General features: G+C 38.3%; 2 protein-coding genes across 2 annotated transcripts; both read right to left on the bottom strand.

The window, feature by feature from the left end:
* Window positions 1-5,783: 5,783 nt before the first annotated feature.
* Window positions 5,784-6,410, bottom strand: LOC120291885 (putative adenylate cyclase regulatory protein). The gene has a single exon (XM_039309676.1). It carries the CDS (start codon window positions 6,408-6,410, stop codon window positions 5,784-5,786), a length of 627 nt encoding a protein of 208 aa, XP_039165610.1.
* Window positions 6,411-6,507: 97 nt separating this feature from the next.
* On the bottom strand, window positions 6,508-11,497 carry LOC104437577 (disease resistance protein RPV1-like). Its single transcript, XM_039308384.1, has 5 exons — window positions 10,768-11,497; window positions 9,581-10,418; window positions 7,941-9,032; window positions 7,484-7,744; window positions 6,508-7,386 (listed from the first exon to the last, which is right to left on the bottom strand). Exons 1-5 carry the CDS (start codon window positions 10,875-10,877, stop codon window positions 6,514-6,516), a joined length of 3,174 nt encoding a protein of 1,057 aa, XP_039164318.1. The 5' UTR covers window positions 10,878-11,497; the 3' UTR covers window positions 6,508-6,513.
* Window positions 11,498-17,738: the final 6,241 nt, after the last annotated feature.

Consider the following 17,738-nt stretch of genomic DNA (forward strand, 5'->3'; position numbering starts at 1 on the left):
CATAAGCAACTTTACTCTAAATTGCTGAAGCGAGGGGTGATGAACCCGAGGAGTGTGGATTTTGATTTTCTCGATTCTTTTAACGTGAAGTTGTGAGAGAAATTTATTTTACTTCAACTTGAATGATTTTGCTCTGAAACAACAGTGGCTCATCCAGAACTTACTGCGTATTTCTATCCTAATCTAAGCTTTTTGGATGCGAATAGATTTTCTTTCAGTATTAGAAACCAAAATTATGTGGTTGATATGGACACTCTAACTAATGTGATTGGAGTAGAGAGATGGATGTTCCAATCAATTAGTGTGTCTATTGGTCATGCGACTGTGGAGCTTGTTTGGAATGGAATGGCAGAAGGCCGAATTTTTTACTTAAGGATGAATGCCTCAAATGTCTTGCTTCACAAGATTGTGATTAACTGTCTAAGACCCAAATCGACATCAAAGACTGACGTCTCCAATGCAAAAGCGAAGCTGATGTATGCTATTAGTGCTGGTAAAAAGTTCTCTCTACCACACACTATCATGTTTCACATGTATAGGCCAATGGTGAAGGACAAGGGCCAACTCCCTTATTCAGCACTTGTTACTCAGCTATTCAGACATTTTAATATTCAGCCTCCCAAGATTTTGTGTGTTTGAACCTGTGATTAAATGGTGGTGGGACTGAAGATGGTTTCAAAAATGTGTCTGAAGGAGCTAAACAAAGCTTTAGAGCGCTTTAAGGAGAAGACCCCTGTCAAGACTCATTAGGACTCTATGGCTGCAAAACGGAAAGGCAAGAAGCCCGTGACAGCTCCATCTAAGAAAAGAAGAGCACTCATCTTGCAGGATGAAGAAGATGAGGAAGATATCACCATTTCCGCTCTTGCATTAAGGAACTTACAGCGTTTTGTTCTAGAGACAGAGAAGAGAGAGGATCAAGACAGAGAAGAAACAGAGCAGAGGAGTGAAGAAAGGGAAATGATGAGGAAAGAAGCAGAGGAAGAAAGAACTGCAAAAGAAGAAGAAAAAGGAGAACAAGGTCATCTTGTCACTGAAGAAGAGACAGAGCATGAAGAGTACTTCTCTCCACCGAAGGCACCGAAACAGGGGAGCGCTGAGAAAAGATGTACTTCTTCACTTACTTTTTACTAGTGATGATGTTAGTCGTTCTCTTGCCGATCCAGAAGATGTATATGCCTATCAATTTCCTGAAGAAAATCATGAGGTTTCATCTTCAAGTCTGGGTGCTCATGCTTAAATGTCATCATCTCGTCAATACTCCACAAACTGATCATGCTGAAGCAAGCATTCAAACTGACAACTCAGTAGACTTTCGAAGGTTGCTTGATGTTCTTATGGAGATGCGAGGCCAGATTTATGCCTTGGGATGCGAAATTCAAAATATGTAGAATGCCAATCAAGCCTCTTCAGTTTCTTTGCACGATCAAGTTCAGGCCCTTAATCTTTAAGTTCAAGCAACTGCCAAGGGTGAGGAAATAACACAACTGAATGAGGATCTAAGAAAGCTAGAGGAGACAGTCAAGTCGATGGGAGATTTCCAACTTGTTTACGTTCCAAAACAATCTTAATTTTATCTAAAACTCCATTCCGGCTCTACCTTTTTAATGCTGACAAAAAAGGGGAGAAGTTAGTGCAGATTTGCAGATTTGACTTCTGTTTAACTTTTGTTTGACTTTAACTCTTGTTTGGTTATGACTGGTTTGGACTGTGTTTTTTGGTTTGGATTGTTTGATCGTTTAATGCTTGCAGTATCTTAAGCGTTGTTGGTATTCATGGCAAAGATAGTTGTTTTTACAAGACTAACTCATTTCCTATGGATGCAGATTCGATATTACCTTTATCATAATCTATTTATCTTTTATGAGATACCCTTGTTTGCTTGAGTATTATCTTGCAGGTCAAAAGTATCCAAATCTGCAAGAAAGTTTTGTCACCATCAAAAAGGGGAAGATTGTTGGAGAAAACTTCCTTATTTGTTTTGAAGCTGACAAAAAGTTTCCGTCAGTCTTGTCTAAAGACTTGCAGACTCTTTCGTCAAAGTCTGAAGACCGCCAGACCGCCAGACTCAAGATTTAAAGTCTGCCCTCATTGATAGTCTCTAAACCGTCGAAAAAGACTTATCCAGAATCGAGTATTTCTTTAAGGATTTGATTCGAGTGGCTAAAGAAGATTTCACGGCAGCATCTCAAGATCTATTATTCATTTTGAAATTAATTTGAGTAATTTGGATACGTTGATTGGCGTAGTATACTTGGAAGGTTCTACTTATGAAAACCTAGATCCTGATTGTATGGGCGAGCAGGATTGGTGGGCTATCATCACATTCCTTAAGTAACTCGAAATCTCCCTAATTGATTATGTCCAACGGGTAAATTGGAAGAACTCATTTGGAAGGTGCCAACGGTTATGAAGGCATGGAGGAGTATATAAGAAAGACGTTCTAGTTATTCGAGAGTGTGCGCGATAGATAAATTCCAAAGTTTGAAGTTCCTCGTTCTTTGCTAATTCAATTGTTGAGCATAAATTTGTACTCAAAAGAGAGTTTAGATATTTCGTGAGGCCTTGAGGAAGTGTAGCAGAGTCTCTACACTATGAAATCAAGGATGTGAGACTGTAACGACTCTTTTGATTTATAGTGAAATCCAGCCGGTGGGCTGTCAATGCGGGAGAGTAGACGTAGGCTTGGATTAAGTCGAACCACTATAAACCTTGTGTTCTTATTCTCTTCCCTTAACTCTTTTACTTTGTTTATAACTCTATTTAATTGTCAAAGTTTGATTTTCTCTGCAAAGTCTATTGTCAACCAGACTTAGGTTAAAAAGAAAAGTTTTATACTATATTTTGCAAAATTTGCTTTCGCACCTATTCACCCCCCTCTAGGTGCTCGTACTAGCCATTTCATTTCCAACCAATCAGTGTGTCTGTTGATCACACTACTTTGGAGCTTGTTCGGAATAGGATTGCTGAAGGCATGATTTCTTACTCCAGAATGACTGCCTCCAATATTTTACTTCACAGGATTATGATTAACTATCTCAAACCGAAATCCACTTCAAAAATTAATGTCTCTTACTCTGAAGTGAAGCTGATGTACGCCATCAACATTGACTACAAATTCTCTCTGCCTCACACTATTCTCATGCACATGTATAGGACAGTGGTGAAGGACAAGAGGCAACTCCCTTATTCTGCTCTTGTTACTCGATTATTCAGACATTTCAACATTCAGCCTCCTAATATTCTGTGTGTTCGAACCATTGCTCCGATGGTAGTTGGACTGAAGATGGTTTCTAAGATACGTCTGAAGGAGCTTAACAAGGTTTTGGAGAGCATTAAGGTGAAGTCCCTTGTCAAGGCAAGCCAAGACTCTACAGCAGGAAAAAGGAAAGGCAAAGAGCTTATGAGCGCACCAATCAAGAAGAGAAGAGCACTCATTTTGCAAGATGAAGAAGATGATGATGACATTACTCTCTCCACTTTTGCCTTAAAGAATTTACAGAGTTTTGTTAGCTTTCAAGAGCTAGAGGACCAAGAGCATAGAGAAAGAGAAGAGATGGAGGAGAAATGCAGAAAGAGGAGAGGAGAACAGAGGAAGATGAAGGAAGAACAGAGGAAGAGAACAAGAAAAAGAAGAGAGTCAAGATGATTCTCTTAAGCCCACATTTGCTGACGACTCAGAGAAGTCAAGAAGTGGAACTGCTGCAGAAGGAAGAGACAAAAATCACATTAGTGTTGAAGAAGAGCAAGAACAGGAAGAAGGATATTTTTCTCCACCTAAAGGCACAGAAACAGGGGGAGCTGCTGATAAAAGAGATACTTCTTCACTTATTTTTATTAGTGATGATGTTAGTTGTTCTCCTGCCAATCCAGAGGATGTGTATGCCTCTCAAACTACACGTGCTGAAACTAGTACTCAAACAAATAATACAATAGACTTTAAGAGACTGCTCGAGCTTCTTGTGGAGATCAAAGCTCAGCTTTATGGATTGGAGTGTGAATTTCAGAACATGCAGTCAGCACATCAAGCCACTTCAGTCTCATTGCACGATCAGGTACAAGCCCTTAAGCTTCAAGTTTAAGCTACTGTAAAGGGTGAGGATATTGAACAACTGAAGGAGGATCTGAAGAAGCTGGAAGAGGCTGTCAAGTCTATGGGGGATTTTCAAATCGTTTGCATCCCCAAACAACCATGATTTTACTCAACTTTTAAAAAAAAAAAAATCTCCACTTTTTGTTGTTGACAAAAATGGGGAGAGAGTTGTGCAGACTTGACTTATTTTTTGTTTTGGTTTGATGACTTTTTGGTTGGTACTTTGGAATGGTATACTTTGGACTTCTGACTTTTTAGGTTTGAATCTTTTTGGCGCTTGCAGAAAATAAATGTGTGATTTAGATTATGGATGGATAGTTATTTATCTTGCATGATTAACATATTTTATGTGGTTGTAGAATTGATACTATCCAGGCCCTAATGATTTATTTTTATAAGACATCACGTTTTGCTTAAGTGTTGTTTTGCAAAACAATAATTTACAAATTTGCAAAAAGTTTTGTCATCATTAAAAATGGGAGATTGTTAAAAAAAAAAAACTCCTTAACTGTTTTAAAGCTGACAAAACATTTCCAAAAACCTAGTTTGAAGACTTGCGGACTCGGTGTTATAGTCGAAGAACTCCGGACTCTCTTGTCAAAGTCGAAGACCGTCAGACTTTAATCTCAAAGTCTAACCACACACAGGTTCCAAATCGAAGAGTGAAGACTTATCCAAATGCGGATTTATCTTCAAGAATTTGGTTCATATGGTTTGTGAAAGATTTTATGGCTAAATATAGCATCTTATGATCAATTATTCTTATTGGAATCAATTCGGATAATCAGATCTCTTGAAAGGTGAAGTATACTTGGAAGGTTCTACTTATGGAAACCTAGATCCTAATTGTATAGGTGAGCAGGATTGATGGACTTTCATCACATTCTAAAACGACTCGAGATCTCCTTAATTGATTCTGTCCAACGGGTAGATTGGAAAAACTCCTTTGGAAAGTGCTAACAGTAGTGAAGGCATGAAGGAATATTTAAGGCGGACTCTCCAGTTGTTCGATGTAGTGCGTGAAAAAAAAAATTCAAAGTTTGAAACTTCCAGTTCTTTGCTATTTCAATTGTCAAGTTTAACCTGTACGCAAAAGCGAGAGCAAACACTTGTGAGACTTTGAAAGAGTGTAGTAGAGTTTCTATACTGTGAAGTCAATGACGTGAGGCTGTAAAATCTCTTTTAATTCATAGTCAGTGCGGAATAGTGGACGTAGACTTGATCTAAGCCGAATTACTATAAACCTTATGTTTCTATTCTCTTTCTTTGAACTTCTTATTTTAATTCGTAGCCTTATATAACTGTTTATAATTAATTACATCTTTAGTCTATTATCTTCTAAAAGCAATTCACTTTCATTAAGTCTTACAAAAATTTCTTTTAACACCTATTCACCCCCTCTAGGTGTTCTTACTAGACCTTTCAAAATCAACTAGTGCACAACTTTCCTTTTGGAAGAGACCAGTGTGATCACCTGGAGTGGCTGCTTTTTGTTCACGGTGGTTGATGTGGCCTCAACTTGTCTTCAAAGGGACTTCAATAGAGTCAAGCTTGAAATTGACTCCAATAAATTTGCCTTCTTCGCTTATTCCTGTTTCTCCATTAAGTTTTTCCACGGACAGCACCCGTCTTCCCTTTACAGGGTGGATGCCATGCACAGACATCAGTTGAAACTGAGGAGAATTCAGCATCACGTGTCCGTAGAACGTGCCATTACATGCCTCAACACATTCTGTACTTGCACGGAGTTCTCAACCAGACATCCACTAATATTCAGCTTTTCCAAGGATGTTAATTCTTCTAGGCCTTCAATTTGATGGATCATTTTGCATTGTCTTATCTCTAAAAGTTTCGGCAACTTCAAGTTTGAAAGATCAGGTAAACTGTCGAGGTAATCACAGTCAGATAGAATTAAACTTCTCAGTGAGGTCAGCCGGCCAACCCCATGGAGATTCTGTATTTTGCAGTTCGATATATCTAGCCTCTTCAGGGCTTTGAGACCTTCAAGCCCTTCAATCTCTTCTATCGCAGAATGGTAGAGCTTGAACACTGCTAAGTTGTTTAAGCCCTGGACAGTCGGCAATCTTTTCAATGATGAACAACCTTGAATTGATAAAATTGCCAACGTCTTGGGAAGCTCAGATACTTCTTCAAGGCTCAAACCAGAAAGGACTAGCATTTTGAGCTGAGTAATTTCTGTCGGCTCAAACTTCAGCTTGATAATTTGCGAAAGAGACAATTCTAGTTTTGTCAGTTTAGGAAACGATATTGAGAAGGATGGTTTGCCAATCATTTGTTGCACATTGGATTCTGGCATCAGCTTTTTTGAGGGAGGTCGGCATGCCTTCAGGTCCCCATCACTTAGGCACAGCTCGTCCAATTCCTTCAAATCTTCAAGAAGGGGTATCACTTTTATCCTCTTAGAACTCACGCAGACAAATTAGAGAAGGGGGAAGCTTCGGCAACTCTTCAATTTCATTGCACTGAATTAAATCCAGGGTGTGAAGACCAGTGATGGTGGAGATTTCAGGGGGTAGGCTAGATATTCTGGAATGCCCCAGCATCAATGATCTCAGATGACGTAGTCCCTTGATATTACCAGGAATGGCCCCCTTCAAACTCCGACACCTGGAAGCATGTAGTTCTTCGAGCTCAGTTAGATTCCCAGTCTCCTTAGGAAATGCTCGAACGAAAGAAGAATCCATTCTCAGCACTGTCAAGCTCTCCAGATACCTTATTGAATTGGGGAGTCCAGAGAAACTAGTCCCCGATATATCGAACTCCTTTAATGACCACATTCTACCGATAGAATCTGGAAGTTTCTTCAAACAATGGCAATCCCTCAATGACAAGCGTCTTAGATTAAGCAGCTCCCCCAGTGAGCTTGGGAGCTCAATCATTTTGGCACCGTCTAATAAGAGCTCGGAGAGAGCAGTCAGGTAACTAATTGACCTGGGCAGGTGAGTCAATGGGAAGCACTTGAAGCCACTGAGAATTTTGAGTTGCTTCAAATTGCCTACGGAGATGGGGATCTCCCGTACAGAAGTCCGATCAATAAAAAGCTCTTTCAGAGCTGTCGTACGACCTAGTTCCACTGGCAACCCGTTCAATTGGGAGCAGAACTTCAAATTCAGGGAAACTAAACGTTGCAAACTTCCAATTGAAGGATGTAGCTTCACCAAATGAGAACAGCGTTCAAGAATTAGGATTGCCAAATCTTTGTAACTGGAGAAGTCGGGAGTGAACAGTAAGTCAGGACACCCGGTAAGATTCAAGACTTTCAATTTCTCCATCTGCAAAAGTCAAAAACAGAAAACACACATATGGTCAATTCGCAGATATATAATTCAAGAAAGCAAATATAAAACAACCAAATGAATACTAAACCACCTTGATTTCACTCCAACCTCCCCAGTCTTCTGTGACTTTGCTCCAAGACTGATCAAGAATGACCAACTCTGTTAACACAAAATTTTTTGCAGTAAAATCCAGAGGACACCTTTGCCAACAGAGCCACCTTAAACTAGCAAATGCACCTCCAAAGTTTCCGGAAACTTTGGCATTATCCAACTTGAGAAACCGTAGTTCTGGCATTATCTGAAAATATTCAGCTGTGAAGTCAAAGAGGAGAGCTTCAACGTTTTCCATTCCCTGCATTTGACAAAGTAACATAATCATCAAAAGCTGTAAACCCAAATGCCCATCCGATAAAAGGATATTTCCTTGCCCTCCGTGCTAAAGTGTACATATATGATATGATTCCTTGAGAATATATGGAGAAAAAAAATGTAGCCCATATGTCGAGGTGTTTGTTTTGCCAAAAACAAACTGAACCAAAAGTTTTTACCTTCTCCTGTATGTAAAATTTTCTCTCAATTGGATCTCCAGATCCCTCTTGCTCAAAAATTCTTTTGCCAAGGCGTCTCAGCAATCTGTGCATCTGCAATTCATTGTTTTCTCCAATTTTTGCCAGGGGCATCAGAATGCAACCAGAGGATGGATAACAATTGGGCCACATATATGAAGCAATTCGGGCATCCACACCAGAGATAAAACATGTTATGTCCAGAAATATATCTTTTTGCTGATGATCTAGTTCTCCGTTACATATATCCAATAGCTCTTGAAGGCCAACCGTAGTCTTTTGAGAACTCATCAGACGTGCTTTCATTGACTTCTCCATCATTTCCCATTCTTGTATTGATTTACCCCTCAAAAATGAACCGACGACTTCAATTGCTAATGGTAGTTTCTCTGTAGCATTGACAATGCAGTTTGAGAGTCCATCATAGTCAGGTATGGAAGATTGCATCCTGAATGCTTGCTTGCAGAAAAGTTTAAAAGCTTGACCATCATCCAACTCAGTAACCACGTAAGTGGGAGCCTTGTCGGAATCATACTCTTTGAGAATTTCCTCATTTTGAGAAGTCACAATTATTCGACTACCTGGACCAAACCAATCAAGCTGGTCTCCTACAATAGCATGAAGATCGGATGGCTTTTCCACGGCATTGACAACTATTAGAACTTTCATTTCACGAAATATATCCACGAAATCTTCTATTGTTTCATCAAAAGAAGAATCTTCATGATCTCGCTCAAGGATATCACAAATCAACTTATTTTGCAAAAACTGAATACCATGAGAATTTTGGGTGGTTCCTTCAACCTCTGCGAGAAAGCTACAACTGTCGAAACAAGAAGAGATCTGGTTGTATACAGCCTTGGCGAGAGTCTTCTTGCCAATTCCATCAGTTCCATATATTCCAATAATGCGCACCTCATCATTGACTTCCATCTCCAGTAAGTTGTTGATTTGTTTTACACGATCATCAATACCAACTACGTTTTGAACAGCTGCAATTGCATAATAATTCCTATCTGAGGTTTCCACGTCTGCTGGTCGCTCTCCAGCTTCATCTTCCATTTTCTTCCTCCTCTGCAAGAAAAACAGAATTTCACCTGATCAGTCTCTCTCTTACAACATTGCTTCAGTTCCCCACATTGATACAAGATATTCATTTGTCATCAATTTTTTCTTGTCAATGCAAAAAAAGTGCAAACACTTATTCTAGCATACTGTGATACCTAAATTGACATCTAATCTACTACAATATTATTAATAATTCAGCTAGTGATTTGATCTAATTATTATATTGGAAGTTGGATCTGCTTATTTACTGACCAGATATTTGAACTTTTAAGAAAACTTGATATGCACACCACAACAATGGTCACTCTTAATTAAATTAATTATGCTCTATTCTCTGAAGTGTAAATGAGCATTATGGAAATAGGACTGACATCTTAAAATTCAGATGGTAGACTATTGTTATCCTACTAATGATTCTCTTCTTTATCGAATTCGAGACAAAAGTATGGAATCGATTAGTGTCATTTATTTTATCACTGCAAATAAAAGACAATTCTTTTCGAAAAATGACTTTTAGCAAAATGTATATAATTCATATTTTGATGAATAGATACCTCTCTTGGAAGTAATTTGCTTGGAGAAGACACTTCTCTTTGCATCTTGAGTGGCGTACTTTCCTGATGACGACCATGTTCCATCATTTTCAATATTTTTTGCCACTCTGCTTCCTTTTTTCCATATAAATTTGAGCCAATCACTTTAATGGCCAAAGGAAGCCCTCCTATTCTTACAATAATTTCCTCAGATAATTTCAAGAATGCATTTGGAGGAGAGTTGCTTCTAAAGGCATGCTTGCTAAAAAGTTGAAGAGCATCCAGATCGTTGAGTTCCTTAGCTTCATAAATCAAACAATGTTCAAATTGATCTTGGAATCCACTTAAAACACTTTTGTCTCTTGTTGTAACCACTATTCTACTTCCCGAACCAAACCATTCTCCCTTTGGTCCCAATGGCGCGAGTTGCTTCCTTTGATCTACATCATCAAGGACAATAAGAACTTTCCTTCTACTGAATCTATCTCTGATAATATTCATGCATTGATCAATGCTAGAAAGCTCAACTCCTACGTCTCCAAGGATATCAAGGACAAGCTGCCTCTGCAAATTTAACAGACCAGAATCTTGTGATGCTCCTTGGATATCTGAAATGAAGCTGCAACTCTCAAAATCAGTAGATAGTTTGTTGTAAACAACCTTGGCAAGAGTTTTCTTGCCTATTCCAGCCTTCCCCAAGATTCCAATGAGCCTTCTGTCCTCAGATTCGACATTCAGCAAATCTACTACTTCATTCGCTGATTTGTCCATTCCCACTAAATGATCGAATACATGAACACGAGGCACCTGAAGCTTAACCGACACTTCCCGCACAATCAACTGTATGAGTTCTCCGTGGCTATGTCAGGACACACAACATAATCAAGTAAATTATAAGATTGGTGGCAAAACTTGTATACTTGCAAGATCAAGCCATAACATGAAATTACAAAATTGATGCTGGAACCAGTGAACAAAAGAATATATACACGATTCTCTAGTCTCGTTCGTAACAGTAAATTATAATGGTTATGTCGAGAAGGTAATCCTTGAATCTTGAGATAATGGCGTGTAGAATTCCATGCGATATTCCATCACAATTTTTGGTGCAGAACAAAAAACAAAGTTGTGGTCTTCAAATTATAATTTGTATTCAATCAAAAGAAACAGAGAAAAAAGGGAAGATGGAGCTGAGTGAGTTAACATACCCCATGTTCTTGATGTCCCATCCCTTGATTCTAGCAACTTTCCTTAAGTGCCTTCGCCCAGCGCTGCACAATCTCAACCCCACACTTTTTTTCATGCAGAGAAAGTGCATCGCTGTATAATTTGGTTTCAAGCTTTACATCAGAAGGTTTCACGTCATAAAAAATGGGCATAATCTCCAGTTTCTTAGTTTTCCTACACTCCATCATGTGTTCCAACTCGCGCAGGCACCAGCTACTGGAGGCGTAGCCTCTAGAGAGGATGGGAATGCAGATTTTCGAGGCATCAATTGCCCGGAAAATCTGTGGGCCGATCTCTTCACCAGCGTCTATCCCCTGCTTTTCTATGAAAACACAGATTCCCTTACCTAGCAAGGCGTAATGGAGGCAATCTGTGAAGTTATGGCCAGTATCCGGTCCTCGAAAACTCAAGAACACGTCAAACTCAACTCCTGATGAGCCTTGGCTTGTGGATCTTGTTTCCGAAGAATGGCTCCTTCTTTTCATCTTAGCTGCACCTACTAAAATACTGAAAGTAATCACAAAAGATTTGACAAGCTTTTCTCGTCGAAGAACACATGTAAAATCACACCATATTTTATAGTGATTTTATAAGACTTGTATGATGAAAAACGCAGTATGATGCATTCAAGGAAGTTGTAAGAACTCCGTTTGGAAAAGGGGTCAAAGAACGATGGTCAGGTAGGAAAGCGAGGCTCGCTTTTAATTTCCACTGTGCTGCAGCATTGATCAAGAGAAACGGCGGAGACCTTAAGGATTAAGAAATGGCCAAAGCCCCACAAGTTAAACGTAATTGAGAAGAAGTCAAGTCGAGTAGTAGTCTCAAAATATGGAGGAGAGTGGGACAGGTTAGTCGGTACCCATCAAATTTAAGATCCCGAATTCCAAAGTATATTTGCAAAAATTACCGAGACTTTAGGAGTTAAAAAAAGACCAAGGCTGGTGGATGAGGCAAGAATCAAATGAAACGTCTGAGAAATGTTACTCTATACATGTGGTGGTGCACACCTCACCATGCTCGGAAACAAAAATCAACATGGTAATTTCATTCTAATCGCGTCACTAAATTCAGGTTTCTCATTTTTTCAATTGGTTACCTAACAAGTTAATTTGAGAATACTCCTTGATCCAATCTTTTATTATTATAGAATTCCATGATGACAACTTCTCAATTAATGGTGCTTAGAATTGCACCGTCGTCCATAAAAACAGACAAAAATTAATTAAGCCGTCATCTTTCTCTTTTGCATCCGAAAACATTATCATTTTTTCTAAAGTCTACTCAAATTCACATCCATAATACCCATCATCTCATCCAAATTTATCATGAATATATTAATTTTGGATTTTTATAGTTAAAAAATTAGTTTATAATAAATTTATCATAAATGTACCGGTTTGGAATTTTTCGGGATATTAATCTTTGAATTTTAGATAATAAAAAAAAAACTTGATATTCACTAAAAATTGTGGATTTTCTTTTTAAGAAATTAGGTCAGAAAATAATACAAGTATTATTTAAATGTGGTAGGTAGTTAGGCCCTATTTGATTCGACATTTGGGCTCTAAAAGGATTTGGTCAAATGCAAACGAGCTTGGTTTAATTTTTTGGACAACTTTGGCAAAATGTAATTGCATCTCCAAATAGCTTTAAGGGCCTTTATCAAAAAGTAACTCCAGAAGTACTTTGGGAAATTGCATTTTCAAACTGCAAGTCATGAGTACCGTTCATCTTCTTTGGAGAAAGAATGGAGGCCGACAACCATTGGCCAAGGAGTTGCCCATGCCGACGACCGCCGCCCGAGGGGTCATGCAACCACCACGACCCAAGTCATCGCTTGAGGTTCGACGACAACCTCAGGCGAGTGGTCGCTGGGTTTGCGAGACCCAGACGCCCTCCCGGGTTGTGACCTCAAGAAAAGCCATCGACAGCTAGATTTGGCCGTTGGAGGTTGGTGGCGCAGCCAAATTTGGTCGCCCGTGGTTATATTAAATGAAATTTTTTAATTAATAAAAACTTAACAAAAATATAATTTTTACCAAACGGCATTTAAATCAAAGTTGTTTCATAATGAAGTATAAAATTACTATTGATCAAATGCTCTTTACATTTCAAAAAGTTCTTTTAATCCAAAAGGACATTTGTTGAAAATTGAATCGAATGGGACCTTAGTCACGTTTTTTTTTTAAGGTTAATACCCTAAAAAATCTCAAACCGATACATTCGTGACAAATTTACCCAAAATTATTTGTTTGACCATGAAAAACTCCAAACCGGTACACTTGTAACAAATTTACCCCGATCGACCGTAAAAAACCATAAAAATTGGTATATTTATGATAAATTTACCCAAAACTAATTTATTTGACCACAAAAAACCTAAATTGGTAAATTTATGATATATCAGTCAAATGCCACATGTCATTTAACTTAATAATTTAACAATAAAATTTAACGAAAACTAACATAAGCTAAATTTGTCACAAATATACCAATTTACGGTAAATTTATCAAATGTATATCAGTTTGAGATTTTTTATGGTCAAAAAAATATTTTAAGGTAAATTTATCACATTAGTACCAGATTAGGAATTTTCAGGATATTAATTGTTTTTTTATAAAGGCGTTAGGCGATCCACGTGAAGGAACTGTTAAATTTTGGCCGGAAAGTAAAGCAAAAGAGAACGTATGCAAAAGCGGGTTGATCTACGAGTCGCCATGGATCCTTTCCATCGACTTTTCCTGGACCCAATCTGCAAGCGAGTACAATATTTAGCTAAGTCGCGCGCGTGCGGTGCGGATAATGTCTCCGCCCGCACCGCACGTATGGCGCGTGAGTAGTGAGCGAAGAGAGAGAGAGAGAGAGAGAGAGAGAGAAACGGACGCTGGGTCATGTCGACGAGAAAAGACAGTGGCGGTGGGCGGTGGGCGGTGGGCGGTGGACAGGAAAGGAGGATAAAGAGGAAAAGTAAAAGGTCGAAAAGGACTGGCTCCGCCAGAATTAACTTAAATTAAAATATTTTTGATGTTTACAGTGGAGCTCACGTTTCCATAAAGTGAAATACTGATATCGAGACCAAATTTACTGACTCTAAAATAAACCCACATTTTGATAAAGTTGGAAAATAAAAGGAAAATTAAAATGTTCACTAGAAGTACAAAAGTTCCCTCAGCAAGAGGCAATCGATTACTTTTTTTTTAACCTTGTCGGCCGATACAATTGTTTCGATATTGATCCTAATGAATTGTTATAACAAATCACATTGAAATCACGTTCTCGTCAAATTAAACTTTTATTACATAGCCTAACTAACCTCATAAATTATATCATGTCAAAATTCATGGTGTAAATAATCGAATGTGTCTCTTGCATATAATTAACGCAAGGAGTTTCATTCCTTGTTGGGGTATCTAAAAATTTGAATCCCACGTGTTTACAGATGGAACCTTTCCTTTCGGAATTTGTCAAAATCTTCAAGCAACGATTTTTGCATTTGATTAAATTATTACCTTTGCGTACAGAGTGAGCGAGGAACTAGCTTTTGGGGACAATTACTACTCGCCCCCAACAATTTTTGTGGATTTTCTAACTTGCCATCCAGATGTGTTGGTTAATCTTCTACTATTCAAAGTGGGCAGCCACGTAGAAAAAAGTCCTTTTGTTTTGATGGGCCTTAGCTATCCAAACTGATTTGCCTCTCTTGGAGAACGAATTTGAGATGGGCCAGCTTCCTCTTGCAATCTTCAATCCAGGCCCTCACGTCCCAAGGGCTTTGGTCAGCTTGCTTCCCTCTTCTCACGTTCCTTTTGGGGTTCCATCTCAATGTTCATCGCGAGTGCATTGTCAATAACTAGGCTTGATTCTGATCGGCGGGACTGGAAGATGTGGGCATTTCGTTCTTTCCGAATAAACTACAGTACCCCCGCGAGTTCCTCATTTGAATGTAGGTCTATGCTTGATTTAATGCATTGCCTGATCCATTGATCCATTCTGGTAATGTTCTAATTTGAAATTTGACTGTGTAGTCTCGAATCCGACCATATGGCTGCTGTCCAATGACAAAGGAGGAAGATGTGGTCTGTTGTTTCTGGAGCTTCGTGACATAAAGGGTACATGGGGTCAGCTAAGATTTTCCTCCTGAAGAGATACTCCCTTGTGGGTATGGTGTTTTGGTATACGCTCCACACAAAGAAATAAATTTTGGGGAGGGTCCAGACTTTCGTCCACTGTGTTCTGGGTGTCTGATAGGATGATGAGGCTTGGTCTGTTTGTTGCGGCCAGTTCGTTTGAGTATGGCCTATTACTTGCACTTTTAGCTGAGTTGATCCGACACTTGTTCCTAATCCATATCCGCATATCGTCTTTTGAAGTTCTGCCGGATATTTTTATGGTTAGATGTTCACAAACTTTGCTCAAGTTAATGAAAGTACTAGATGTACATAGAAGAGAGGAGTTAGACCAAAAAAAAAAAAAATGGAAAGTACTAGTATTTTCAAACAAAAAAAAAATTGCTGAAAATGTTAATGTAATTTTTGAAAGGATTTCGTATCACAACGTAAAGTTACGAAAACAAGTCAGCATTATATGCAATGAATTTTAATGAATTGTTATTTTTTTTTGGTAAAGTTAATGAATTGTTATTTTCAATTGAGTAAAATTGAATTATAGCTTACTACGTTTAAGTGAATAAGTTACACCGTACAAAACATTTTATTTTGTAAAAAAAAAAAAAGAGTAAATTGAATAATGAAAGGATAAAAATGAGATATGCGTCATATATAAAATAAATATATTTCTTGCTAATGTCAAATTTGCTTAACATAAACTCACAATGAATTGAATAGCTGAAAAACTGAAAAACATTATTTAGAAAATAGTGTGTATATGCACGCACGCCCGTCTATATATATTTTTTGCTGTTAAATTTCTAATACTCTAAATAAAGAATATTTCCTACAAGAAAATTTATTTTAGTAAGATAAAATTAAAATAAATTGGTTTACAATAGATCAAGAGATTAAAGATTCGAGAAACTCTTGAATTTTAACTGATTTGATGTAAGTAATTTAACTCAGTGTATATAGGAATTTCTTATCATGAATTCAATTTACAAAAGCTAAAGATATATGTTGTTAAGTCGGTAAACTATCAATAGTTTAATAGCCTAATTTGTTCAAGCGATTTCATTTAATGTAATATAGAAACATTATACTGAATAAAGAATTCGCTTAATTTGGAAAAGCATTGCATAAATTTAAAAAAACATAGACTATTTAAAACATAACAAATTGTGTTTTTTTGTCAATTTGAGGTTACAATAAAAGTAAATAATCAATGAATAAAAGTTGTATATTTATAACATGAATATATTGTTGTTTCACAGTCAAGTAGTTCTGAAATCGAAACGCGGACCCTTGGAGTGCTATAATTTTACAGAAATGGGCACTTAAGTACCATAACTTACGAAATGTATACTTAAATGCCAAAATCGGAGTAAAAGTGCCAATCTGGCCAAAATCTGGCCAAATTACATACGTGGCATTTTTCCGATGAAGTGAGTGTAAAACGGCACCGTTTGCACACTGACGTGGCCAAATAATATAAAAATGGTGTCGTTTTGGGCTGACGTGGTAAAAAATAATATAAAAAATAATTAAATTAAATTTAGTTAAAATATTTAAAATTAAAAAAAAAAAAGAATAAGAATAAGAAAATGGGGGCGGAAAGGCTAGCGACGGAGAGGGAGGGTCGGGCTGGGGTTGCCGGGCCCCGGTCTGGGGCCGACAGCAACCTCGGCCGACCGACGACGAGGATTGCAGCCCTCGCCTAAATTCGGTGAGGTCGGCGAGGGTCGGCAGCCTCGCCCGATCCGACCGGGGGGGGGGGAGGGGGAGGGGAAGCAGCCGGTGGCTAAGTGAGATAGCTAGTATAAGCACCTAGAGGGGGGTGAATAGGTGCACAAACAATTTATCGAGATACGGAAGCGATTCTTGGCAAATGATAGAAAGGAAGTTTACTATGATTAACGAAAATGAAGTACGATCAAAGTAAAGAGAGTAAGGAAGAGAAAATTGAACACATGGTTTATAGTGGTTCGGCTTATTCCAAGCCTACGTCCACTCTTCCGCACTGACAGCCCACCGGCTGGATTTCACTATGATCAAAAGAGAAGTTACAGCACAGCTTTGCCTTGATTCCACAAAGTGTAGATGTTCTACCACACCTCCTCAAGGTTTCTCACAAATATAGACTCTCTTTTGTATACAAGTATTCGCTCAAAGTGATTGTCTAAACAAAAAGGAGCTTCAGACTTTGGAATTCTTCTATCGCGCACACCTCGAACAACTAAGACCGTCTTTCTTATATACTCCTTTATGCCATCATACCCGTTGGCACTTTCCAAAGGAATTCCTCCAATCTACCCGTTGGACGGAATCAATTAGGAAGATTGTTCGAGCTATTAAAGGAACGTGTCGATAGCCCATCAATCATGTTCGCCCATACAATCAGGATCTCGGTTTCCATAAGTAGAACCTTCCAAGAATATTTAGGCAATCATCGAATCTTCAATCATCGAATCAATCTCGATCAATCAAAGGATTTCGTTACGTCTTTTCCAGCCACGAGATCTTCTCCAGTTGATAAGGTTAAATCCTTGACGAAACATCCAGTTCAGGATAACCTTTCTTCAACGGATTAGAGACTGTCAATGAGGATAGACTTTGAGTCTTGAGTCTGGCTGTCCGGAGGTCTTCAGACTTTAAATAGCAGAGTCTGCAAGCCTTCAGACTAGACTAATGGAAACGTTTTGTCAGCTTCAAAACACTTCAAGAAGATTTCTCCAACAATCTCTCCCTTTTTGATGGTGACAAAACTTTCCTGCAGATTTGGATAACTTTGACCTGCAAAACATTTCTCAAACACATATGCATATCTTATAGAGATAAATGG

The sequence above is a fragment of the Eucalyptus grandis genome, chromosome 3 (assembly GCF_016545825.1).
Source record: "Eucalyptus grandis isolate ANBG69807.140 chromosome 3, ASM1654582v1, whole genome shotgun sequence".
In the NCBI taxonomy this organism is placed as follows: Eukaryota; Viridiplantae; Streptophyta; class Magnoliopsida; order Myrtales; family Myrtaceae; genus Eucalyptus; species Eucalyptus grandis.